This window comes from Hyla sarda, chromosome 5 (genome assembly GCF_029499605.1).
Source record: "Hyla sarda isolate aHylSar1 chromosome 5, aHylSar1.hap1, whole genome shotgun sequence".
NCBI classification, from domain to species: domain Eukaryota; kingdom Metazoa; phylum Chordata; class Amphibia; order Anura; family Hylidae; genus Hyla; species Hyla sarda.
Genome location: NC_079193.1, coordinates 185,285,964 through 185,312,683, shown reverse-complemented (window position 1 = coordinate 185,312,683; position 26,720 = coordinate 185,285,964). Strand labels below are relative to the sequence as shown.

General features: G+C 41.7%; 1 protein-coding gene across 1 annotated transcript in view; it reads left to right on the top strand.

The window, feature by feature from the left end:
* Positions 1-26,113, top strand: part of TMEFF1 (transmembrane protein with EGF like and two follistatin like domains 1) — a 230,362-nt gene extending 204,249 nt beyond the window's left edge. The window contains exons 6-10 of the mRNA XM_056520902.1: positions 4,103-4,251; positions 4,821-4,886; positions 8,459-8,582; positions 22,532-22,690; positions 24,790-26,113. Of these exons, the coding sequence (XP_056376877.1) occupies positions 4,103-4,251; positions 4,821-4,886; positions 8,459-8,582; positions 22,532-22,690; positions 24,790-24,874 (583 nt within the window). The 3' untranslated portion in view covers positions 24,875-26,113. The remainder of the gene's footprint in view (positions 1-4,102; positions 4,252-4,820; positions 4,887-8,458; positions 8,583-22,531; positions 22,691-24,789) is intronic.
* The last annotated feature ends 607 nt before the right edge of the window (positions 26,114-26,720 follow it).

The following is a 26,720-nucleotide window of genomic DNA, read 5'->3' as shown; positions in this document are numbered from 1 at the left end:
TTCCGAAAATTCCTGTATGGCCGCTACGTCAGACCTCCAAATAAAGAGGAGATCCCCAAAGCGTGACTGTGGGGATTATTGGGGGCGAAGAGAATCCCCCTCTCCCACCAACACATATAGATGTTGGCGAGAGAGGGGGAGAACTTCGCCCCCATCGAAGCACCGGTGGTCTGCAGGAAAAACACGCCATTGAACATAAAAAAGTTATGCTTTAACAAATAATCTACTACCAATAGCATGTATTCCCGGAGACCACGGGGTATCGAGAATAGGTTTCCAGAAACCAGGATAAGGCTAATAAGGCAAGATGATGTGGTATGACAGAGTACAGTGAGGTGACATCAGCTGTCACCCACTGATACCCTTCATGCCATTGTATCAAGTCCAACATTTCTAACACATGTTTTGTGTCTCTTATGTAACCTGGGATAGTAGGAATGAGTGGCTGTAAAAGTGAGTCAATCCACTCACACAACCGTTCATTGAGAGAAGATATCCCCGCCACGATAGGCCTAAGCGGAGGGGGAAATACCCCCTTGTGCACCTTGGGCAGTGAATGGAATATAGGTATAACAGGGCTATCAATAATTAAATATTTTGCAATACTTTCTGTGATATGTCCATTCACTGCACCAAGATGCACAAGGGACTCTAGGATCTTCTTAAATTTTAAATTTCGGAGTCGGGTCACTTGGAAGGGGTCTGTATGTGTCTAGATCATTTAACATCTCCATATTTAACTTGCTATAGAGTCCCCTATCCAATATGACCACCGCTCCTCCTTTGTCTGCTTGTCTTATGACTATGCTGTCCATGTTTTCCAATTCTTTGAGAGCATTCCTTTGTTTGAATGATAAATTATATTTAACAGAATGGTTTTGCATGGACAGCATAGTCAAGTCTGACTCCACAGCATCTTGAAAATTATCTAGTGCTGGGGTACGGGACATGATGGGGTAAAAGTCCCTATTGGAAGTGACAAAGTCAGGGATATCAGTTGAAAAACTGGTATCACACTGATCCTGTAAATTGGACGCCAGGGCAAGTTCGGAAAAGCTAAAGCTGGCCGTGGAGCTCAATGGGGATGTATGTGAGAACCCAGAGACATGAGATGAATGCAAAGAGATGTTTATGTTGGACACATCCGATACAACAGCATCACTTGAATAAGTATTGGTAACATCAGATATGGTATTCTTCTCAATATTGACAAAATGTTTACGTAAAGTGATGTTACGAACAAAACGGTTTAAGTCAAGCAAAGTCCGGAATAAATCAAATCTACATGTGGGGGCAAAAGAAAGTCCACGGGACAAAACTTCCAGTTGTGTATAAGAAAGAATGGTGGCAGATAAATTAAATATGGGAATAGAAGTTTTTACCTCTTCTGATTGTGCTTCATTAGCCTGGTTTGAACGATGTTTTCTGCCGGCACGGCGTTTTTTGACGCCTTATTCTGGATCTTCATCCTATGCGGTGTCGGCAGAGGCGAAGAAGAAGCATTTGGGGTCACAGTCCCAGTTTGGGATCCCAGATCACTGGTGTCATCCATTCCACTTGATTCAACAGAGGAAAAGCTAACTCTCAAGTCCTTTTTATTTTGTGATTTATTTTGTTTCTTATATATATTTTTCTTCCCTTGTTTCTTCAGGATGGACCTGGGAGTGGTGTTATTCCCAGTGTTGGGCCAGATGAAAACAGAGTTGGTTTTATAGTCCTCCAAATCTCGCAGGAATTTTCTTTGTTTTACATCTGCAATTGAGGATTCCACTTTCTTTATCTGTTCCGTAATTTTAGTATTGTATTCCACATAAATAGGGTTCTGTTCATGCTGTTCCAAGGAGGATTTAATGGTGGAGATTTTATCATTCACCTCTGCAAGTGCTTTTTCTTCGTACTGTATTATCAGTTTAATAAACTTCAAAGACGAATCAGCTAGCAGAAGTTCCCACTCTTGCTTAAACTGCTGGCAAAAGACGGTAGTGGGGAACTTTTTAATTCTTAGTCCCCTGGAAATCATTGTTTGATCCACATAATTTTTTAACGTGGTCATATCCCACCAAATTTTGGTTTCAGACAGCATAGCTTCCTCCAATTCTCGGAGTGCGATATTAAGATCAAGTGTTTCCTGAGTGTTTTCTACCCAGTATAGCATAGAGTTTCATAAAATTAAGAAGGTCATCAATAAGTATATGCCGATCTTAAGTAGTGATCCAGATTTTAAACAGGCTTTGATAGGGGGCCATAGATGTGTGTCTAAGAAAGCACCCACTATTGGCCAAAGTCTCTCTCCTAGCCTGTTCCAGGATAAGGCCTCTACTAAACCCACTTGGCTGACATATATTGGATCATTCAAGTGTGGGGCTAAAAGGTGCATTTGTTGCAGCTATATTTCTAATTCTACTACATTTGTGTCTACAGTTAACCATACTAGTTTTCCAATTAAACAGTATGTAAACTGTAACACCACTGGTGTCGTATACCTGTTTACATGCATTAGCTGTCAGGTACAATACGTGGGCTGCACCACAAGTTCTCTGAAAATGAGGATTCGGAAGCATATTTCCGATGTACCACATTTCCTATCTAGGAACGTCTCAATGGTATCCAAGCACTGCGCAGAGGCACATGCTGGGGATACCTCTGGCCTCCGGCTTCAGGGGATTGAAAGGGTCACGGTTCCAACTAGAGGAGGTAATCTTAGACATAAGATTCTAGACCGTGAGATCTTTTGGATCCTGAAGCTGGGGACTAGATATCCTCAAGGTTTGAACAAAAGAATGGATACGATCCTACATTACTGATATAATTTTTTGTATTTTTTTAGTTTATTTTTTGAGTTTTTTTCTTCTTCCCTCCTCTTCTTTCTTCTTTTTTCCTCTTCTCTGGGTCACTGCCCCTTCCCACAAAAACCTCCCCCTTCTTTTCCCTCCCCCCTCCCCCCCCCTTTTTCCTTTCCCCTTCCCCCCCCCCTCTCTCTTTCCCTTTCCCCCCCCCCCCTTTTTCCCACCCCCTTCCCCCCTTTCTTATCTGTTCATTTTTCAATGATTATTATGGTTCTAGCTGTTACATTTGTAGTGCGATAGCATAATTCCGCGATACACTCATATATATAAACCATGAGTGTGAATGCTTCTAAGATATGCGGTTTTCTTTTCTTTTATTACTATGAGAGATAGATTTCTGTAATTTACAAATGATGTTGATATCTTTCTCCTCTTTTATATTTAATATATTTTTGTAATAAAGAAACTGTTATATCTATGTATGTTAATATATTTTAATACTGTTTTCATGTAAAAGCGTCCATATTTGATAAATTTTATACAATTTTATGGATTTCTAATTTATGTTTTGCATGTCTTGCAGTGGCGGTTGCCATTGGTTTCTACATGTGGGTGGTTATACCATCTCGTGTAGGTGTGGCCTTTGACGTCACGTCCACCTGTCAGTGCAGGTGTGCCGTTGCGTCATGTCCGCCCACCCACATGTATAAAACCCGGTCTTTTTGTACTACAAGTTGTGTATGACTAAGGCTTTGTTGTAAAGCCGAAACGCGTCACTGTACCCTGTGTTCCTGTTATGACCATCTGGTGAATAAATATTATCCTCCGAGTTTCTGGACGCTGGACTTCTCTTTCTTCTGCTATTATAGATTAATGTATGCAGAATAACTTTCCAATAGCATGTTATTTAAAAAATATGCTTCTTTGTATTTAATTCTCCCTACCAGTCCTTTTTTATAAATTTCAGACTTGAGTCCTAAATCTCAGACTGCAGCCGGGACACAGACAAGCACAGCACTGCTCCCTGTGTTCCGGCTGCAGTTTGAGATTTAGGACTCCTGCATGAGTCTGAAATCTATAAAAAAAAAAAAAGGACCGGTAGGGAGACCCCTAGAGGTCATTTTTCAAAGTGAAAAATTAAATAGAAAGAAGCATATTTTTTAATAACATGCAATTGGAAAGTTATTCTGCATACATTAATCTATAATATATAAAAAGTTTTTTTGATGAAAGGTACCCTTTAATAAAATGTTAGAGTGACATTGCCGCTCCTTTGTTACATAATCTTTCATTCATTTTCTTATTTCCCTCAACAGGTGTGTGTGTAACATAGACTGCAGCGGTCATAACTTTAATCCAGTCTGTGCCTCTGATGGAAATTCCTATTCTAATCCATGTATGGTGAGAGAGGCCTCATGCATCAAGCAGGAGCAGATTGACGTGAAACATCTGGGAAGTTGTACAGGTAAAATAATATATACTATAGAGATCCAATATGCATTCCAGAAGGAATCAGTTTGTTTATGGCATATATGATCGATATGCCATAGATGTGTTTGGTTGGAAAAACCCAGGTAAAATCAGCATTCTACTAGTACAGGCTGCCTGGGGCAAACTGTATTAGTAAAGTTAACATTGCAGGCATGGAGGCAAATGTCAGACAGCCCTCTATGTGTCATGATCCGATTGCAGCATTCAGGATGATGTGTGATTGCTGATGTCAGTGTTTAGCGTCAAGTATAAGCTTTAGATAGCAGCGGGCACCCGTTTTGTAAGGAGTGGCTTAGCAGTTGAGCCTGTTTCGTACACCCCTTCCTGACCGCTGATGTATATATTCAGTGGAGTGTTTAATATTAAGTCTTGTACATTTCATTGATGAGCTATTTGGTGTATATTACAATTAGATAAATGAACACTAAACAAAATATAGCTGAATACCATATAAGTGTAGAGACATTTCTGTTTCTCTTGGCACTTGAGTATGGCAAGTAGAATCAGCCTAACATTTTATTTCTATATCTTATATATATCCAGTCACAGATGACACCAGCCCAGTTGGAAAGAAAGATGATGGCTTACAGTACCGTCCGGAGGTGAAAGGTAGGCTCCCACCAGCCTAGTACTTCAGAAGGCATTGTTGTAGACTTTGTTTTTTCTCTCTATGCTCATCTGCTTCCATTCCCACATCCCGACCCCAGCATAAGGCTTCTTGAGACATCTGCAGTCAAGCACAAATCTAATGTAAATGTAGGATCACAGTCAGTCGTTGTTGCAGAATTCTTCTATTTTACGATCCACATTCATTTTACTGGACAAAGGGTATTTGTAGTTTAATACACAGACATGTCTCAGACTGTCACAGAGCCGCAATTACTTCTGAAATATATTTTTGTGCAAGTCATGTTTTGGAATACTGAAGAGCAGAATAAAATACCAAAAATTGAAAGCTAATACCATTCCACCACCTTCAGATACAGCTCTCTTACATAAAGGGCATGGCAGTGGTAAACATAAAGCTATTGATACCTGGAGATTGTAGCTTAGTGAGCACATGGCAGATTTTTGTAAATGATGTTACAAACACAGGGTAATATATAGAATCGAGAAACTCTTATTACTATCTCCCATTTCTTCTACATTTCTAACGATTTTTATGATGGCATCATAACAGATTGGCACTCTTAGATCATGCAGTTATGTTTATATAGTGTATCTCTATTGAGGCAGGTGCACCAGATAGCTGTGGTTCTTTGTTAGCTTCAGATAAACTCATAAGAGTAATAATTCTGAATCCAATTTGGCTAATGCTATAGACACAGTGAAACAGATATTTCATGCTGCCTAAAGCTTGGTTACCTTTTAGTATCCTACACATCCATATACACTGAGATTCTTAAAGGAATACTCAAGAGAAAAAAATATTTTCAAATATAAGGGTACGTTCACACGTGCGGATTTTCGCAGCGTATTTAGCTGCGGATCCGCTGGTGAAGGCCCCGCTCTATGCTGTCTTTACATATGCCTGATGGTAGCGGCAATACGCCGCTACCAGCAGACACAGTGCAGAGATGTGCGCGGCGTACTTGCACATCGCGGCCGCTCTCCCTGCTCTGAGCTAGGCAGAGAGCTCCCGCGATGTGCGAGTATACTGCGACTCGCACATCGCAGTGTGTCTGCTGGTAGCGGCGTATTGCCGCTACCAACAATCACATGTAAAGCCAGCATAGAGCAGGCCTTCACCAGCGTAAAATCCACGCGTGTGAACGTACCCTAAGTTCCAGAAAGTTATACAGATTGGTACATTACTATTGTTAAAAAAAAAATCAGTTGCTATATGGCCCTGAGTGTTTTTTTTGTTCTCTGAAGAACCCCTTAAAATGTGTTCCCTTTGATAAACTGGTGTTGAGAAACTTTGGAAAATGCATTGTATTACTGATCTTCTATTGATACTGAACTATTTATTTTATGAGGAATGTTTCTTTTACAATTCTGCCTGCTCGCTGGTTCAATGTCTACACTGACCTTGCCCTGGTGATCTGCATTCTAAAAGTGTAATAATCTGATGTAAGAAAAAATTATTCACCGAATCATGTAAGAGGTCTGTAAAGCTGTTAGCCGTGTGTCTGTTTCCCGTAAGGTGGTAAATGGAGCACTGGACAACAAGGCTGATAAAGTAATTGCTGCAACATGACCTTAGTGGTAAAAAGGCACAAGCGACATTGCCACTATCGCAAAATGTCCCAGTTAGTACCACAAATGCATTTCGCTATACTTCATGTCACTTTATAGCCTATAATTTGAGAGTATTTATCTATAGTGTTAGGCCAGTTTAACATGGCTGCAATATGGCCACAGCACCCGGACCACCCTACATTGTACAGACCTAAGCATAGATTACTGTATTAAACAATGTCAAGTTATAGTGTATCTGTCATTTGCAAAAACCTTTCATATATGGTAGATAATAACATTATAGGAATATATGTAATATACATTGGTTAGAAGATGTGTATATTTTTGGTGTAGAAATGATGTCCCTGCAGCTATTGCCTGTGTGTATCAGTGCAGAGATAAAATACAGGAAGTGAGGGCAGGACAAGCAGGGCTCTGTGCAGGCTCCTGGCTTGTCAATCATCCTGATGTATGAGCCAGGAGCATGTCACAGAGCCTCAGTGTACAGAGCCCTGCTTGTCCTCAGTGTACAGAGCCCTGCTTGTCCTCACTGCACAGAGCCCTGCTTGTCCTCACTGCACAGAGCCCTGCTTGTCCTCACTGCACAGAGCCCTGCTTGTCCTCAGTGTACAGAGCCCTGCTTGTCCTCAGTGTACAGAGCCCTACTTGTCCTCAGTGTACAGAGCCCTGCTTGTCCTCACTGCACAGAGCCCTGCTTGTCCTCAGTGTACAGAGCCCTGCTTGTCCTCAGTGTACAGAGCCCTGCTTGTCCTCAGTGTACAGAGCCATGCTTGTCCTCAGTGTACAGAGCCCTGCTTGTCCTCACTGCACAGAGCACTGATTGTCCTCACTGCACAGAGCACTGCTTGTCCTCACTGCACAGAGCCCTGCTTGTCCTCACTGCACAGAGCCCTGCTTGTCCTCAGTGTACAGAGCCTTGCTCGTCCTCAGTGTACAGAGCCCTGCTTGTCTTCACTGCACAGAGCCCTGCATGTCCTCAGTGCACAGGGCCCTGCTTGTCCTCAGTGCACAGAGCCCTGCTTGTCCCCAGTGCACAGAGCCCTGCTTGTCCTCAGTGCACAGAGCCCTGCTTGTCCTCCGTGCACAGAGCCCTGCTTGTCCTCAGTGCACAGAGCCCTGCTTGTCCTCAGTGCACAGAGCCCTGCTTGTCCTCAGTGCACAGAGCCCTGCTTGTCTTCAGTGTACAGAGCCCTGCTTGTCTTCAGTGTACAGAGCCCTGCTTGTCTTCAGTGTACAGAGCCCTGCTTGTCTTCAGTGTACAGAGCCCTGCTTGTCTTCAGTGTACAGAGCCCTGCTTGTCTTCAGTGTACAGAGCCCTGCTTGTCTTCAGTGTACAGAGCCCTGCTTGTCTTCAGTGTACAGAGCCCTGCTTGTCTTCAGTGTACAGAGCCCTGCTTGTTCTCAGTGTACAGAGCCCTGCTTGTTCTCAGTGTACAGAGCCCTGCTTGTCCTCAGTGTACAGAGCCCTGCTTGTCCACCCTCACTTTCTGTATTTTGTCTCTGCACTTAGACACTCCGATAATAGCTGCAGGGACAAGACAATATAAATATGCACATTTTTTAACCAATGTATATTGCAAACATACATATAATATTATTATCTACATTATATAAAAGTTTTTTTGCAAATTACAGTGTCTGTTTAAGTTTGGTTCAATTAAAACCCGGGGTTCAAGGTATTGCAGCCAGACTATAGCTATGTCAAACCAGCCTTAGGCTAATTTATGGCATACATTTAGTGTATGTACCCCATTCACCTGTCAATGTCAAAAGAGTGCATCAGGTTGATATATGTTAGTTTATGTCAGTTTACTTGCTTTATGTCATTGTGTGACTATACAGTGGTATCTGTTAAAGCCTTTTTTCAGCGCTATACTTCAGAAATGCTTCACAACTTTTACTTTAATGGAACACTTAAACACAGTGTGAACAGTGCCTACTAATTGTTTATCTTAACTCAACATGGCTTCTTTTTTTAGATTCTAGTGATCAAAGAGAAGATGACTACATGGGAAACTATATGCCATGTTCAGAAAACTATAACGGATATTGTGTGCATGGAACATGCGAATTAAGCTATCCAACACAGAAAGCGTCATGTCGGTAAGTTAGAGTTAAAATCCTTCACATGTTGAATAGGGAATTCCATTTAGTTTTTGAGGCTACAATATCACATTTGTATATCGGATATTTCCTTTTCTATGATGATCTGTTTGTTCACAAATAGTGTGTGTGAGCTGGTGTGTCGGATAAATGGGGGTCCCAGAGGTGCAGCCCCTACCCCCAGACATTAATGACTTACTATGTGGATATGATATTGGGCATGCAGTTAAATCCATTTAAAAAATAATTTTTGACTTGTTTTAGACTGTTTGGCTGACATTTATCATTGTCTTTAGACTGTGTTTGTGTCTATAAAAGGTGCAAAAACGGCGCAAGCAGGGTTTATTTGTGCCTTTTTTGCTCCTTTTGGATTACATATTTCTGCTGGTTTTGAGTTGTAATGCACTGATTTTGGCAATACACATGATATGGAAGGGATTTATGAACTGTGCCTTTTTGGGAAAAGGTGCAAAAAAAGGCGCAAAGTCTCTAAAACTAGACCAGCCCAGACTTAGCTTAGCTTTTTGGTGTATGTGAAGAGAGAAATTTCAGAACATGTGACCTGCACAAAATTTATCAAATGCTCTGTGACCATTTAACCCCTTAACGACGCAGGGCGTAAATGTACGTCCTGGTGATGTGGTACTTAATGCACCAGGACGTACTTTTACGTCCTGAGCATATCCGCGGGCATCGGAGCGATGCCGGCATCATGCGTGGCAGGTCCCGGCTGTGGATCGCAGCCAGGGACCCGCCGGTAATGGCGGACACCCGCGATCCCGTGGATGTCCACCATTAACCCCTCAGATGCCGTGAACAATACAGATCACGGCATCTGCAGCATTGCGATCACTTAACAGGATGATTGGATCGCCCGCAGCGCTGCCGCGGTGATCCGATCATCCTGCATGGCAGACGAAGGTCCCCTCACCTGCCTCCGCTGTCTTCCGGGAGTCTTCTGCTCTGATCTGCCTTCACGCAGACCAGAGCAGAAGTTCACAGATAACCCTGATCAGTGCTATGTCCTATACATAGCACTGAACAGGATTAGCAATCGAATGGTTGCTATAAATAGTCCCCTATGGGGACTATAAGAGTGTAAAAATAAAAGTTAAAAAAGTTAAAAAAAAATAAAGTAAAAAAAATGTCCCATTTTCCCTATTTTACCCCCAAAAAGTGTAAAAAAAATATTTTATATACATATTTGGTATCACCGCGTGCATAAATATCCGTACTATTGAAATAAAATGTAAATGATCCCGTACGGTGAACGGCGTGAACGTAAAGAAAAAAAAAAAGTCCAAAATAGCTGCTTTTTTAGAACATTTTATTCCAAAAAAAATTAATAAAAAATTTAATAAAAGTTTTGTATAAGCAAATATGGTATTAATAAAAAGTACAGATCACGGCGCAAAAAATGAGCCCTCATACCACCACTTATATGGAAAAATGAAAAAGTTATAGGTCTTCAAAATAGGGGGATTTTAAACTTACTAATTTGGTTAAAAATATTTTTTTTAAGCGCAACAGTAATAGAAAAGTGTATAATCATGGGTATCATTTTAATCGTATTGACCCAGAGAATAAAAAACACGTCATTTTTACCATAAATTGTACAGCGTGAAAACAAAACCTTCCAAAATTTGCAAAATTGCGGTTTTCTTTTTAATTTCCCCACACAAATAGTTTTTTTTTGGTTGCGCCATACATTTTATGGTAAAGTGAGTGATGGCATTACAACGGACAACTGGGCATGCAAAAAACAAGCCCTCATACTAGTCTGTGTGTGAAAATATAAAAGAGCTATGATTTTTTGAAGGGGAGGAGGAAAAATGAAAGCGTAAAAATAAAATTGTCTGAGTCCTTAAGGTCCAAATGGGCTGAGTCCTTAAGGGGTTAATACATTTGGCGCTTCTACACGTTACCAGCACACAAAAAAAGGTGTAGAAAAATGCTTCACCTACACCTACAATGATGAATGCCGGCCTTTGACCCTATTGTAAGCCATCACAGGCTGGACATCCTCTCCTTCTATATTAGTCTGCCATTCACTCTGTTTTACCTTCACCGTACGTTTAACCCTTATGATATGTACAGTGCCAAGGAACCAAGGACACTATAAAAATTATTATTATTAATAATAATAATAATACTGCAGTGTATTAGAATATTGCTTAAATATCAATTTTATTAAAAGTAATTGTATCATAAACTTTTAACCGTGAATACAACCCAAAAATAGATATGTATGGCTACAAAAAATAGTAACATTTTAAGCAATTCCCTTGACAGTCCAGTTGACTACATTCTGACCTGTAGTCCATCGGTGGAATCTGGATGACAGGCTAACTTCTTACATCATGTCATGTTGATGGATCTTAGGTTGTGGACACATGAATGTAGAACCGATAGATTATACTGTAGCTATATTTTCATTTAATGTCTCTTGTAGGTTGTGCACCCACAAAAAAAGCTTATATTCCTACGGTCACACATTGCCATTTAAAACTGAATAGAATACTAACACTGTGTCCATTATGGTATTACAAATAACAAACTGTATTACAGAATGGTCTCCATGACAACACCAGCTAGTACCACTACTTTTGTAAGAATAATGTGCCAATGTTGAGTAGCTCTTTTATTAAGAAACCTGTGATTGTCTATTGTAGGAATGTGCTTTTATTATAACTGGTTTTATTATAATTCACTAATATGTGGAGCACTGCACAGTATAAAGCACTATTCAGGAGATAACAGCTGACACATTATATGGCCAGGTTAGAAGCATCCCCCGTAAATGTATTCAATGTCATCTCAGCTATTCTTTAGTAATAACATCAGTACCATCTCTATTGATATGATTTGCTCAAATCCCCAAAAGGTCTTCTATGATTAATACTTTAGTATCAACTACCGAATTCTCAATGTGCTCCAGTATTGTAAGACCCATTAACGTCAGATTTTTTGGCTATGTCAGAAGAATACGTAACCATAAAAAGAAAAGTATAAAATATCCATACTCACTGGTTTATATAAAGAGTATGTAAACTAAATAATGTTTTTTGGCACATCCTACCTAACCCTTGTGGGAGAGGAAAAGCAACAATGATGCTCTTGCCCTCATATTATGTCCTCATATCCTGACCTCATATCCCAACTTTATATTCTGTCCTCATATCTCAACCTCACATCTCAACCTCGTATCCTGCCCTCATATCCTGACCTTATATCTCAACCTCATATCCTGTCCTCCTATCCCAACCTCACATCTCTACCTCATATCCTGTCCTCCTATCCCAACCTCACATCTCTACCTCATATCCTGTCCTCATATCCTGACCTCATATCCCATCATCATGTCCAATCCTCATATCCTGACCTTATATCTCAACCTCATATCCTGTCCTCCTATCCCAACCTCACATCTCTACCTCATATCCTGTCCTCATATCCCGCCTCATATCCCATCATCATGTCCCATCCTCATATTCTGACCTCATATCCCGCCTCATATCTCATCATCATATCCCATCCTCATATCCTGACCTCATATCCCATCCTTTTGCGGGGCTGAACTGTGATGAAGAGATTTTAGGTGGGAAATAGAAGGGGGCATGGCTTTCTGGGGGCATGGTTCATGGGAGAGGCATGGCTTGCAAGCCAAACTGACATATTCCCCAGAGATGCAGAGCTTGTGGAGCAAGGTGAGGCTTAGCTGTGATGAAGAGATTGTGGTTGAAGGACCTTTTATGTCAGTATATCGGGGGATAATGGTGTTTTCAGCCTTAAGCCAAAACTTTAAAAAAAAGGTTGAAAGTAGAAGGGGTGTAGTTGGTGAGAGGGGCATGGCTTGCATGAGGGGTGTGGCTAGCAAGCTCGACCAATACACTCACCAGGGAATTCAGAGTGGAGCTTGTCGAGTAGGGTACTGGAAGTTCCATAGACTTGCATGGAGCTTTAGACAAAAACCAAGACCCTCACAAATGGGGGAGGGTTAGTGTTAAACTATCCTATATTTTAAGTTGACTTGCAAATAACATGTGTACCAGGTTTCATTGAAATATCAACAGCCATTTGAAAGTGATGATGGAACACACACACACACACAAACACACACACCTTTTTGTATATACCTTTTTTTTGTAGCTTAATGGATTTGAAATAGAAAATAATAATACATTGTAATTTACACTTTTCAATATTTTGTTGGCTGTTTTCACACTATAAAATTCATCCATTTTAAACATCCGTTTGATGTTCCGTTATGAAAACCCTTACAATGGGCCATTAAACGTCCGTTAGAAAATCCCATATGTCCGTTAGAAAATGCCATTATAGTCTATGGGATTTTTACATTATCCGTTTGAACCCGTTATAGCTCGTTATTAATAACGGACGTTATTTTGTGACGGAAGAATGAACGGAAGAAATAGTGTGTGCACTATTTCTCCTGTTACTATCTTCCGTCACAAAATAATATCGGGTTTCCGTGCACTTTTAAAAAAAAAACGTCAGCATGGCCCATAACAACCAGTTTGATTTCAGATATTATTTTTCTGAGACAGTATAAAAATATCTCTGTTGTAGAGAAACAAATGCAAATATTTGCTAAATGCTAAGCAATGTCAAAAAACCAATAACCAAAAAGCTGTTGAAGCCCTTATAAATATATTTAATCCACTGAGACATTATATCTAAAAAATACTGTTACACATCAGTAACCATTCCCGGTTTTCATTCTCTTTGTTGAGTTATTCTAGACCCAGAGGACTCCACTCCTTTGTTCTGTTTTAACCGAGATGTTTTTATAGGAACAGAACAAGTTCCAGTGTTTCTTATCAACCACCGCGTCTATACTGAAGTCCTTCATTTACACGTAGCACCGGGGTAATATGGACATTCTAAGCACAGTCTTCTTCATGCACCAGTGCTTTCTCAACCACGCTCCTTGCTTGGACGTCTGGTTCAGGTTTCATGGTTGTCTGGTTTTGATATCTGTACCTGCAACTATAGATTTTAAAGGGAATAATGTGCATTGACAGCTCCTATCGAAGGAAAAACTAGTCATATCTTACTCAGAATAGCCCATCATTGTAAGAAAAAGCTGCATCAGATGTGGATTTATATAGAAAAGAAGTGCATTGAGATTTACTGTGGTGATAGAAGCATAAAGAAAATATATACAATGATGTCTCTGTTCCATGTCAAATGATTTTTTAAATAACATAGCCATAGACAGGGACATATGCTTAGAGGTAAACTGCTGCTCTAACCAGTGAGGTAGAACTCCCATGGGGCGTCTTGCCCCTGTTTACTCAAAATAAATTTGAACAATACTCACTCCTTTTGCACGCTTTATAGTTGCGTACAAGAAAATACCTCAATTTTACTGCACAAAAAGTAGCAGTGAGCTTTGTCGGATATGGTCCTGTAATAAGACAGGGAAACCTATTGCGGTAGCTGCATAAAGAATTAATACTGTTGTACTGCTTTGTCGTACCACTCTATCAGTAAATATGCTTCACAGGGGGACATTCATCAAGGTACACGGAGCCTTTTTTTAAGCTTATTACGGATGGATAAGCATAAAGTGGCAAACAGCCTTACCCTAGTAATTCTCAGTTTTCACTTTGCAGTGGTCAAGAATTTATAATGTGGAACTGTCACATACAGGGAAAAAAAGTCACAAACCCCTTAAAAAAAAGTCTCAAGTCAACTCCAAGTCTTACTTGGAGTACAGAACTGCCCATGATAGGCACTTTTAAAAAGTGGCAAAAAAGTCTCACAAAAGCTTCAATTGAGACTTTTGTGTTTTGCTTATGTGCTCCAAATGTATCAACCCCCTGTGTTAGTATGATAAATATGTAGCACATAAGCAAAGCTGAAACAAAAAACAATGATTACAGAACTCACTTACCAAAGCAACAATGATAAATGTCCCCCTATGTGTTTAGTCTGACTATACTTCAGGGGTTCCTTCATAATGTATAAACTGTAAACACAAGACATTCTAAAATTCCAATATACTTACTGATAAAATGTCTCGTCATTGTTCTTTAACCAGTAAGTCTTAGGATTAGAGTCAGAATTTTCACCCGAATGTTTTTGAATTTTTTGAGAACCCTGTTACACACCTTGCCTCGATGTGGCTCCTGTTGGTGGCCCTTCCAGTTCCTATCTGACTGCACGCTTCTTTCTTTCCTGCTCTGGATCACGTTCTTCACTAGGCTGCTGGATTGGACCTTGATACAGAGCAGCATTGTGGATACACAGCGGCATTGAGGCCTGGCAGGCTGTTTCATGGGGAATCATTCATTGCCTGGTGTTTGAGGTTCATCCTTACCTGGTTGTGCATTACATTTGTCTGTGATGTTTATCCTGAACTTGACATTGTTTCTGATCTCGCTCATGACCCTTGGAGACAATTCTACTTCTAGCTCTGACCCTTGACCCTTTCCTGACTACTTTCCTCACTCATTTTCTGGCCTGTAGCATTCTGACTACTCTCCTGGTGACAACCCTTTTCTCTTCTCCTGACTATACTATTTCTCCAACAGCATTAATGCGGCCAACCATGATTATTCTGAGGATGTCACTTGGGGATCTTTCTGCAGCAAAGTCCATACCTCCTTACATGGGATACCAATAGAAGCCATAAGATCCGTTAGACTCTGTACCCTAATCTAGCCAACACCAAGCTGTTTGTGGCATAAAAGGGAATCTTTCAGCTCTGTACCTGTTGCAGAGCTGCAGATCCCAGCAGATAGGTGCTAGGGGATAATAAAAACTATACCCTTAGTTTTGATGGATGGAAAATTTTTTGTTAGCAGCTGAAATTTCAAACATGGTGCCCCTCCTCCCACCCTGTTTTGGCTGATTGACATACAGGGCTTAAAGCAAAGCCCTGTACATCAGTCATGTAGGGAGGAGGCATGCTGCTGCAGCTCAGCATTACCAGTTTGATTCTTCCGCTACTTACAAAAAAGGCTTTGGTAACACTTTACAAACAGCGATCAGCAAAACTAAAGGTATGGTTAATGTTATCCCCCTAGAACCTATCTGCCTGGATCTTCTGTCACATACCTACAATAGTTGACAGATTCCTGTTAAAAAGCCCACATTTTCAATACACAGTTGTAACAAAGCCCTTTAAAGGGGTACTCCAGTGGAAAACATTTATTTTTTGTTTTTTTTAAATCAACTGGTAACAGTAAGTTAAACAGATTTATAAATTACTTCTATTGAAAAATCCTAATCCTTCCAGTATGTATCAGCTGTTGTTTAATACAGAAGAAGTTCTTTTCTTTTTGAATTTCTTTCCAGTCTGACCACAGTGCTCTCTGCTGACACCTTCATGTCAGGAACTGTCCAGAGCAGGATAGGTTTGCTATGGGAAATTGTTCCTACTCTGGACAGTTCCTGACATGGAAAGAGGTGTCAGCAGAGAGCACTGTGGACAGACAGAAAAGAAATTCAAAAATAAATTAACTTCCTCTGTGTTATACAGCAGCTGATAAGTACTGGAATGATTACGATTTTTAAGTAGAAGTAATTTACAAATCTAGTGAAGTAGAAAGGAAACGATCAGCTCACCTGAGCCTCCTGTGCACGGCAATCCTCAGGACAAGCAGTACATTAGACGAATGAAGCCAGCACATAAAATCTGGAGTTTATTGATATCTTGTTAAAAGTTCCATAGAATGCCAGGTAGGGGAGTACATCAGGGAATATCACATTCAGTAGACAGCTTGGAGATAGGTCCCTTCACGCTAAGGCATTTCGAGTCAAGGACCCTTAGTCATGGCATTGCCATGACTAAGGGTCCTTGACCAGAAATGCGTTGGCGTGAAGGGACCCATCTCCAAGCTGTCTACTGAATGTGATATTCCCTGATGTACTCCCCTACCTGGCATTCTATGGAACTTTTAACAAGATATCAATAAACTCCGGATTTTATGTGCTGGCTTCATTTGTCTATTGTACTAATTTACAAATCTGTTTAACTTTCTGGCACCAGTTGATTTAAAAAAAATATGTTTTTCACCAGAGTACCCCTTTAAGGTGCAAATTGTTTTCCAACAGTAAATCTGCTGAAACATTTCCATTTTGCATCTTGTTTAATCTCTTAATCTTATCCATAAAAACTAGCACTGTATGATATTGTCATTTCAATAAAAATCTCTGAAATAGATGTGTTTGAATGCCTTTAGCAGAAGAGATGCCTGACGGGCAAAATATCTCAGACCTGCTGAGCCTTAAATTTCATTTCTACTGGGGCTTTTATGATTAAGATGTACAAAAAATACATTTAACACAAATAAAATATACAAATAAATATGCGGTAATAGAACTGGCAGTGGGCATTAATAATTCAGCGTATACTTGTTCCAATAAACATACACTTGAAATAAACATGAGCTTGGTTCACACTTGTTTATTGTCCTTTGGTGTATTAGAGAGAGGATTCTGATGAAAAGGGGGGATGTCGTAAAGATACCCAAATTTAACTAATAATGGCAAGTTAACCTGTTACATAATTTACATAATTTATAATGATAATAATACTAATAACAATAATATTAATAAAATGTATATATAGAGCACCAACATATTTTGCAGCACTTCACATCAGACAATTACAGAATTTTTTACAATAATTATTCAAACAAGAAGAGTAAGGGCCCTGCTTACAAGAGCTTGCAATTTACAAATAGGGAATGGAGTGATTTCATCAAGTCCAACCTACAGTCTCCCTGCATTCAGGGTGTCAACCAAGTGGGTCTGGGTGAGAGGAGGATGCGGTGAGCAGGACTAGGAGCCTTCACATTTACTCCCCCTTAACTAATTACCACTCATTAGCATGCGGTGCAAGCGCAGATCTAAGTGCACATAAGAATATAAAAACTATGCCAGAAATCTGTTCATAACATCCATCAGGTACTGGGGGCATTGTCTGGGGCACTAGGGACCTGATAGGTTCCATTTAAAGGGGTTATCCAGGAAAAAAACTTTTTTTTATAGATCAACTGGCTCCAGAAAGTTAAACAGATTTGTGTTACGCTGAGCGCTCCGTGTCCCTGCTCCTCCCCGGAGCGCTCGCGGCGTTCTCCTCTCTACAGCGCCCCGGTCAGACCCGCTGACCGGGAGCGCTGCACTGTCACCGCCCGCGGGTCGCATCCCAATCCACTCACCTGTCCCGTTCCCCGGCTGTCACGTCCCAGCGTGCGCGGCCCCGCTCTCTAGGGCGCGCGCGCGCGCCGGCTCTCTGAGGTTTAAAGGGCCAGTGCACAACTAATTGGTGCCTGCCCCAATCAGTGTCAATCATTCCCATTCCTATAAAAACCCACTTCCCCTTCCTGTCCTGGCCGAATCTTGTTGCCTTGTGCCCTGTGAAAGCGTTATAGTGTGTTCCCAAGCCTGTGTACCCAGACCTTCTGCTGTTGCCCCTGACTACGAACCTCGCTGCCTGCCCTGACCTTCTGCTACGTCTGACCTCGCCTCTGTCTAGTCCTTGTGTACCGCGCCTATCTCAGCTGTCAGTGAGGTTGAGTCGCTATCGGGTGGAGCGACCTGGGGGTTACCTGCCGCTGCAAGTCCATCCCGCTTTGCGGCGGGCTCTGGTGAAAACCAGTAACCCCTTAGATTCCATTCCCCTGGTACGGCCCACGCCATCACCTCACTGACACAGAGGATCCACTACCTGTGTCCTCTCTGCATACCAGTCCGGATCCTGACAGTAGATCCGGCCTTGGATCCCGCTGAGGTGCCACTGCCAAGTCTCTCTGACCTCGCCACCGTGGTCGCCCAACAAGGACAACAGCTGTCGCAGTTGAGCGCTATGCTACAGCAGCTTCTGCCTCTACAGCAGCAACCATCTCCTCCTCCAGCTTCTGCTTCTCCTCCACAGCAAGTTGCCACTTACAGATTCCGCTTGTCCCTACCTGACAAGTGTGATGGGGACTCTAAATTGTGCCATGGGTTCCTGTCCCAGTGTTCCCTGCACCTGGAGATGATGTCGGACCAATTCCCTTCAGAACGGTCTATGGTGGCATTCGTGGTCAGCCTGCTATATGGAAAGGCCTTGTCCTGGGCCACACCGCTTTGGGACCGTAACGATCCTGCCACTGCTACTATCCAGTCCTTCTTCTCAGAAGTACGCAGTGTCTTTGAGGAGCCAGCCCGGGCTTCCTCAGCCGAGACACCCCTATTGAACCTTGTTCAAAGAAGTTCTTCTGTGGGCGAGAACGCCATCCAGTTCCGCACCCTCGCCTCTGAGCTATCCTGGAATAATGAGGCCCTCTGCGCGACCTTCAAGAAAGGCTTATCCAGTCACATCAAAGATGTGCTGGCCGCACGAGAAATTCCTGCTACCCTGTCTGAACTTATCCAGTTGGCCACCCGCATTGATATGCGTTTTTCTGAAAGACGCCAGGAGCTCCGCCAAGAAAAGGACCTTGATCACTGGGTACTTCTCTTCCAGAATCCTCTGCAATCTACTCCTGTGCCTCCCGCCGATGAGGCTATGCAAGTGGATCGCTCTCGCCTGACCCAAGAAGAGAGGTCTCGTCGCAGAAGTGAAAATTTATGCCTGTACTGTGCCAGTACCGAAAATTTCCTGGTGGACTGCCCTATTCGCCCTCCACGTCAGGTAAATGCACGCACTCTGTTCACGTGGGAGTGGCGTCACTTGGTGTAAACTCATCCTCTCCATGTTTGACTACACCAGTACGGATTTCTCTACCCGCAAGTACTAAGACTTCCTTGTCTGCTGCAGCCTTTCTGGACTCTGGTTCAGCAGGAGATTTCATTCAAGCCTCTCTCATCGATAAATTCAGTATACCTGTTACCCGACTCGTCAAACCTCTTATCATTTCAACGGTAAACGGTGAGAAATTGGATTGCACTGTGCGCTACTACACTGAACCCCTGCCCATGAGCATTGGACTTCACTGTGAAAAAATTTAATTTTTTGTTCTGCCTAACTGCACCTCTGAAGTTCTTCTCGGCTTGCCGTGGCTCCAGCGTCATGCTCCTACCCTCGACCGGACCACTGGGGAGATCAAAAGTTGGGGTCCTTCTTGTCACAAGCGATGTCTCACATCTGCTTCCACTAGTAAACCTCTGAGGCTTCTTCTTTACCGGTCCTTCCCAAGGCTTAGCAGGACTATTCAGATGTATTCTGCAAGAAGCAAGCTCTTCCTCAGCTCATCATACCTCCAGAGTCTCTGATCTCCCCTGCTCCTGTCCCTACCTTCGGCATGCCTGCCACTAGTGTCCCTGATAACAAACTCGTCCACAGGTTTCTAGGATCCAAAGAGAGGGGGAAACCTAGGGGGGGGGGGTACTGTTACGCCGAGCGCTCTGGGTCCCTGCTTCTCCCCGGAGCACTCGCAGCGTTCTCCTCTCTGCAGCGCCCCGGTCAGACCCGCTGACCGGGAGCGCTGCACTGTCACTGCCGGCGGGGATGCGATCCGCGTAGCTGGACGCGCCCGCCCGCGGGTCGCATCCCAATCCACTCACCTGTCCCATTCCCTGGCTGTCACGTCCCGGCGCGCGGCCCCGCTCTCTAGGGCGCGCGCGCGCCGGCTCTCTTAGATTTAAAGGGCCAGTGCACCACTAATCATTCCCATTCCTATAAAAACCCACTTCCCCTTCCTGTCCTGGCCGGATCTTGTTGCCTTGTGCCCTGTGAAAGCGTTATAGTGTATTCCCAAGCCTGTGTACCCAGACCTTCTGCTGTTGCCCCTGACAACGAACTTCGCTGCCTGCCCTGACCTTCTGCTACGTCTGACCTCGCCTCTGTCTAGTCCTTGTGTATCGCGCCTGCCTCAGCTGTCTGAGGTTGAGTCGCTATCGGGTGGAACAACCTGGGGGTTACCTTCCGCTGCAAGTCCATCCCGCTTTGCAGCAGCCTCTGGTGAAAACCAGTAACCCCTTAGATTCAGTTCCCCTGGTACGGCCCACGCCATCACCTCACTGACACAGAGGATCCACCACCTGTGTCCTCTCTGCATACCAGTCCGGATCCTGACATTTTGTAAATTACTTCTATTAAAAAATCTTAATCCTTTAAGCACTTATGAGCTTCTGAAGTTAAGGTTGTTCTTTTCTGTCTAAATCCTCTCTGATGTCTCCTGTCTTGGGAAACGCCCAGTTTTGAAGCAAATCTCCATAGCAAACCTCTTCTAAACTGGGCGTTTCCCGAGACAGGTGTCATCAGAGAGAATTTAGACAGAAAAGAACAACCTTAACTTCAGAAGCTCATAAGTACTGAAAGGATTAATATTTTTTAATAGAAGTAATTTGACAAATCTGTTTAACTTTCTGGAGTCAGCTGATATATATTAAAAAAAAGTTTTTTTCTTGGAATACCCCTTTAAGTATTTTCTGATATGTTTTAATTTAATATATTACATATTAATTTTTAAGATATATATTTTTACATTTTCTCCTATGGGTAGGGTCACACCTAGAGTATACGCTGCGTTTTTAATGCAAAATCTAGCACTTTTGGGCACTATTTCCTATCTTCTGGCATGGGGTGGGATTACTATTGAAGCTGAACTGCATACTCCAGCCTAAAGATTCAGAAGTTTGAGCCAAAGGTGCATAACTTTCCAATTGCCTTTTATTTTAGTGTTTGGTTGGGTGCCAGCACTAGAACCAACACTGATGATGTCTTTAACCCCTTAGTGACCGAGGACGTATATTTACGTCCTTGGCCGTCTCCCGCGATATAACGCGGTGACCCCGCGTCATATCGGGTCGGTCCCAGCATGTATCTGATGCCGGAACCAGGGGCTAATATCACGCGGCAGCGATCGCGGTGCCGCGCGCTATTAACCCTTTAGACGCGGCGTTCAAAGTTGACCGAAAGTGCAAGCTGCCCGGCTGCTCAGCGGGACTAATCGGGACCACCGCAGTGAAAATGCGGTGTCCTGATCAGCTGGGACACAAGCGGAGGTCCTCTTACCTGCCTCCGGCATGTCCCCTCGGCGATTGATTGCTCCAAGCCTGAGATTCAGGCTTGAGCAATCGACCGCCGATAATGCTGATCATTGCAAAGCTATGGCTTTCCAGTGAACTCTGCTGGCAATCAGTGTTTGCAGTGTTATAGGTCCCTATTGGACCTATAACACTGCAAAAAAAAAAGTTAATAAATGTGATTGAACCCTTTCCTTAATAAAAGTTCAAATCACCCCCCTTTTCCCATAAAAAAAAAACACCATGCAAATAAAAATAAATCTAAACATATGTGGTATCGCCGCGTGCATAAATGTCCAAACTATAAAAATATATCCTTAATTAAACCGCACGGTCAATGGTGTATGCGCAAAAAAATTCCAAAGTACAAAATAACATATTTTTGGTCGCTTTTTATATAATGAAAAAAATGAATAAAAAGCGATCAAAAAGTCAGATCAATACAAAAATGGTACCTCTAAGAACGGAAAAATGCAGAAAAATAAAAAAGTTATAGGGGTCAGAAGATGACAATTTTAAACATATAAAATGTTCTGCATGTAGTTATGTTTTTTTACAGAAGTACGACAAAATCAGAATAATGATAAGGTGTCATTTTTACCGAAAAATTTACTGCGCAGAAACGGAAGCCCCCAAAAGTTACAAAATGGCGTTTTTTCTTCAATTTTGCCGCACAATGATTTTTTTTTTTCGTTTCGGCGTAGATTTTTGGGTAAAATGACTGATTTCACTGCAAAGTAGAATTGGTGGTGCAAAAAATAAGCCATCATATGGATTTTTAGGTGGAAAATTGAAAGGGTTATGATTTTTAAAAGGTAAGGAGGAAAAAACGAAAGTGCAAAAACGGAAAAACCCGTGGTCCTTAAGGGGTTAAGACACTAGAACATAAAAGTGCATAAATATGAATATAGAGATTTTAAAACACACACTAAAATAATTGATTTTGCTTCTTTTCTCCCCAGGTGTGAATCTGGATACACAGGCCAATATTGTGACAAGACAGATTTCAACATACTCTATGTAGTGCCAAGCAGACAAAAGCTTACCCATGTCCTCATTGCAGCCATCATTGGAGCCGTACAGATCGCCATTATAGTTGCCATTGTTATGTGCATAACAAGGTACATATTTATTTCCTTTATTATGTGTAATGTATCACTAGAAATACAGATCTCATTCCATATTTTGCCCCATGTATATATTCCATATTTAGCACTATATATCAATTTCAAATACTTCAAGGCTTGGTTACCTTGAATTGTGCTAAGTAGTTTCTTGTTGTGCTGGATGTAAGGCCTATGGGGGACATTTATTTAAATAAATAAAAAAAACTTGTGGTCCCTCAACATACGATGGTAATCCGTTCCAAATGGAGCATCGTTTGTTGAAAACATCGTATGTTGAGGGATCCATGCAATGTAAAGTATAGGGCAGTGGTCTACAACCTGCGGACCTCCAGATGTTGCAAAACTACAACACCCAGCATGCCCGGACAGCCAACCTCTGTCCGGGCATGCTGGGAGTTGTAGTATAGCAACATCTGGAGGTCCGCAGGTTGATGACCACTGTTAGAGGAAGTTGTACTCACCTGTCTCCGCTGCTCTGGACCATCACCGCTCGTCACCGCTGCCCTGGATGTCGCCGTCCATCGCTGTCGCCGCGTCCCTGGGGTGTTCCCGATGCTCCAGTAAGGCCTCTGCTTCCCCGACATCCTCGCTCTCCGTCGCCGCCATCACGTCGCTACGCACGCCGCTCCTATTGGATGATGGGACGGCGTGCGCAGCGAAGTGATGACGACGATGGAGAGAGCTGATGATGCAGGGGATCCCGAAGAGGACACTCCGGAGCCCCGAGGACAGGTAGGAGACCATCACCGGACCACACGGGGCACCGTAAACGGCTATCCGGTGGCAGCTGAAGCAGTCTACGCTGCTGGATAGCCGTTTATGCGATGGCCCCGACATACAAAAGCATCGTATGTTGATGCTGCCTTCAACATGCGATGAACTCTGAGAGTGATCGTATGTTGAAATGATCGTATGTCGGGGCCATCATAGGTCACTGTACTACTTTCTCCTACTTCTGAGGGACTGCTTCTTCCTTTTGCTTAGAGACATTGATGCTGAGGAGTGAGATTTTTCCCTTTCTCCCCCTGCAAAGTTTGTAGGTTATGGATTCAGATATAGAGACCATATGATGTCACTGACTTACAGTGGTGTTTTTCATTAGTAGACTGGGTGGCACACTATTCTGTTTCTAAGGCCAGAAGTAAGAGTACTGTTCTGAGTGAGTGTTGATGCATACAGTACTGTGTGCATTGCTGTTGACCTCACACTCACCAGCTTGCTGTCCTTCAAAGAAGCACAGGACATTGGGGCAGGGTTTCAAGCACAGTAATGTGTCTCTCTGTGATAATGTTGATTTACATTGCATACTTTCTGTTAGGTTCTGTGCAGAGGACTGACCCCTAAAGAACCCCAACAAAAGGGGAATATGGGAAGAAGTAGAGCCATCAAATGATACTCTGAATGTGTGGTCAGAAAGGCCAGATTATTAAAGGGGTTATCCAGGAAAAAAAAAAAATGTTATGTATCAACTGGCTCCAGAAAGTTAAATAGATTTATAAATAACTTCTATTAAAAAATCTTAATCCTTTCAGTACTTATGAGCTTCTGAAGTTAAGGTTGTTCTTTTCTGTCTAAGTGCTCTCTGATGACCCCTGTCTCGGGAAACGCCCAGTTTAGAAGAGGTTTGCTATGCGGATTTGCTTCTAAACTGGGCGTTTCCCGAGACACGTGTCGTCAGAGAACACTTAGACAGAAAAGAACAACCTTAACTTCAGAAGCTCATAAGTACTGAAAGGATTAAGATTTTTTAATAGAAGTAAGTTACAAATCTGTTTAACTTTCTGGAGCCAGTTGAGATATATATAAGTTTTTTCCTGGATAACCCCTTTAAAGTCAATAGAATGCAGAATATTGAGTTTGTGATCTAAATTGTCAGATGTCAGCAAATGCTGCAGACAGACCTGAAGAATCACTTGAAGGAAGCAGTATGTAGTTTAGTAGTTAATTTTTTATTGCCAGTTGCCCTTTACACTCCTCATTCTAGGACAGATGTTTGGACTACTTTAGCCTTGTGGTTGCTAGGTGTCATAGATTCTACAGTTTTGATACAACAAAGTTATTTAAAAGATTTTTTTGTTCTGTGTCAATTGCAGAAAATGTCCAAAGAATAACAGAGGACGTCGACAGAAGCAAAATCTTGGTCATTTCACTTCAGATGCTTCATCCCGGATGGTGTAGCCTCAGTGTTTTTCTCTTTCTTTTTCATGTTTATTTTTTATACTTACATTGACCATGTGCTGTACATTTTTATTATATCTTTTTTTAAAGAATGGAAATATTTATTTCAGAGGCTTTATTTTTGAACATTTTATAGTTTAGCTTTGTTGGTTGTCTGTTGTACTTGCAAAACATCAGCTCTGGCAGCAATGGACTGATACAGCTTTCATTATTTTTCTTGTTATTTTTGTTTTTATATTAATTTCCTGAGAACACGGTTCAGTAATTTTCAGTGTGTGCTTTCGCATGGTTGTTAATTATTCATATTTTGTTCTTAAAGTATCTCAATTTTGACAACATTGGGGTCCAAGCCACTATTGAGCAAATGATTTGTTAACTAAGGGCAGGTCAGTGGTCGGTATAATACCTATAATTTATACGGTATAATAAAAATGATTTCAGGCTACAGTTTGCAAACTGCTATGAGATACTTTAGCTTGAGAAAGACTGTAACTAGATCTGAACCTCCAATGTCCAAAACAAAATGGCGGATGAAATGTTCACTACATCCCCACGATTGGTTGCTCCTATGGAACACAGGCTCAGGCCTCCTGTGGTTGTAGATAATGAACAAACAATAAAAATGTAAGAAATACCCTACAAACCAGGCATGAGCTAAAGGTAACAATGTTTACAGTTTTTTTCTTACCAAGCTTCATAGAAGACACTGTGTTAAATAGATATTTCAATGTTTTATAGAATTAGTTATGGAAATTTTTTTTTTAAACACTGGCTATCGCATGATATGTGACTTGTATTCCGTGAGTAGTGGTAACATGTTAAATATGTTCTATGGTTTCTAATCCTGACATTTATTACCCATCGGGGTCTGTCTTCAGGGGCCAGGGACTGCAGTAGGTGCATTGTTCTGTGGTGTCATTATCTGTAACTGTTTTGTATTCTCTTTTATTTATTTATTTTTTAGTTGATTGTGTCTGTGACTCTCTGTATTTTCTACACCATTAAAATAAAACATGTCAATTGGGCACCAAAAAATGGGCACCACACAAACAATCCCCATTGCTCCCATGCCACCACTGACCCTTGAAAAAAAAAATTCCTTCCTTTTTTAATACAAATATAGCATTTAATACTACTGGGAGAAAATGTTTCCTTGGCTCTTACATTAAGGTCCGCACAATACTTTTGTTACATTTAGATAAATGTTAAAATTCATGTAAAATAAAATTTGAAACTGTTGATCAGCATACATATGTTTATTTGAACACATCACAAAAATAAAAGGCTGCTTTAATAAAAAAAAATATATGTTTTTCCCCTCAATGCAATATGTTTTATATGTAAGTAATAGACCTGTTCTCTACTGGGCAGCTGTAGGAATATGTATGTGTACTACACTGAATATTAGTAAGGAACTGCATTTACATTTTTACTTAAAGGGGTACTCCGGTGACAACCTTTTTTCTTTTAAATCAACCGGTGGCAGAAAGTTAAACATATTTGTAAATGACTTCTATTAAAAAATCTTAATCCTTCCTGTACTTATTAGCTGCTGAATACTACAGAGGAAATTCTTTTCTTTTTGGAATGCTCTCTGATGACATCACGACCACAGTTTTCTCTGCTGATTATATTATAATAATAATAACGCGTTATTTATTGTTGTCCTTAGTGGGATTTGAACACAAGACCCCAGCACTGCAAGGCAGCAGTGCTAACCACTGAGCCACCATGCTGACCTTAGCATGCATTTGCTATGCATCCGCTATGCATGGTTGCTAAAATGGACAGAGATGTCAGCAGAGAGCACTGTGCTCGTGATGTCATCAGTGTTCCAAAAAGAAAG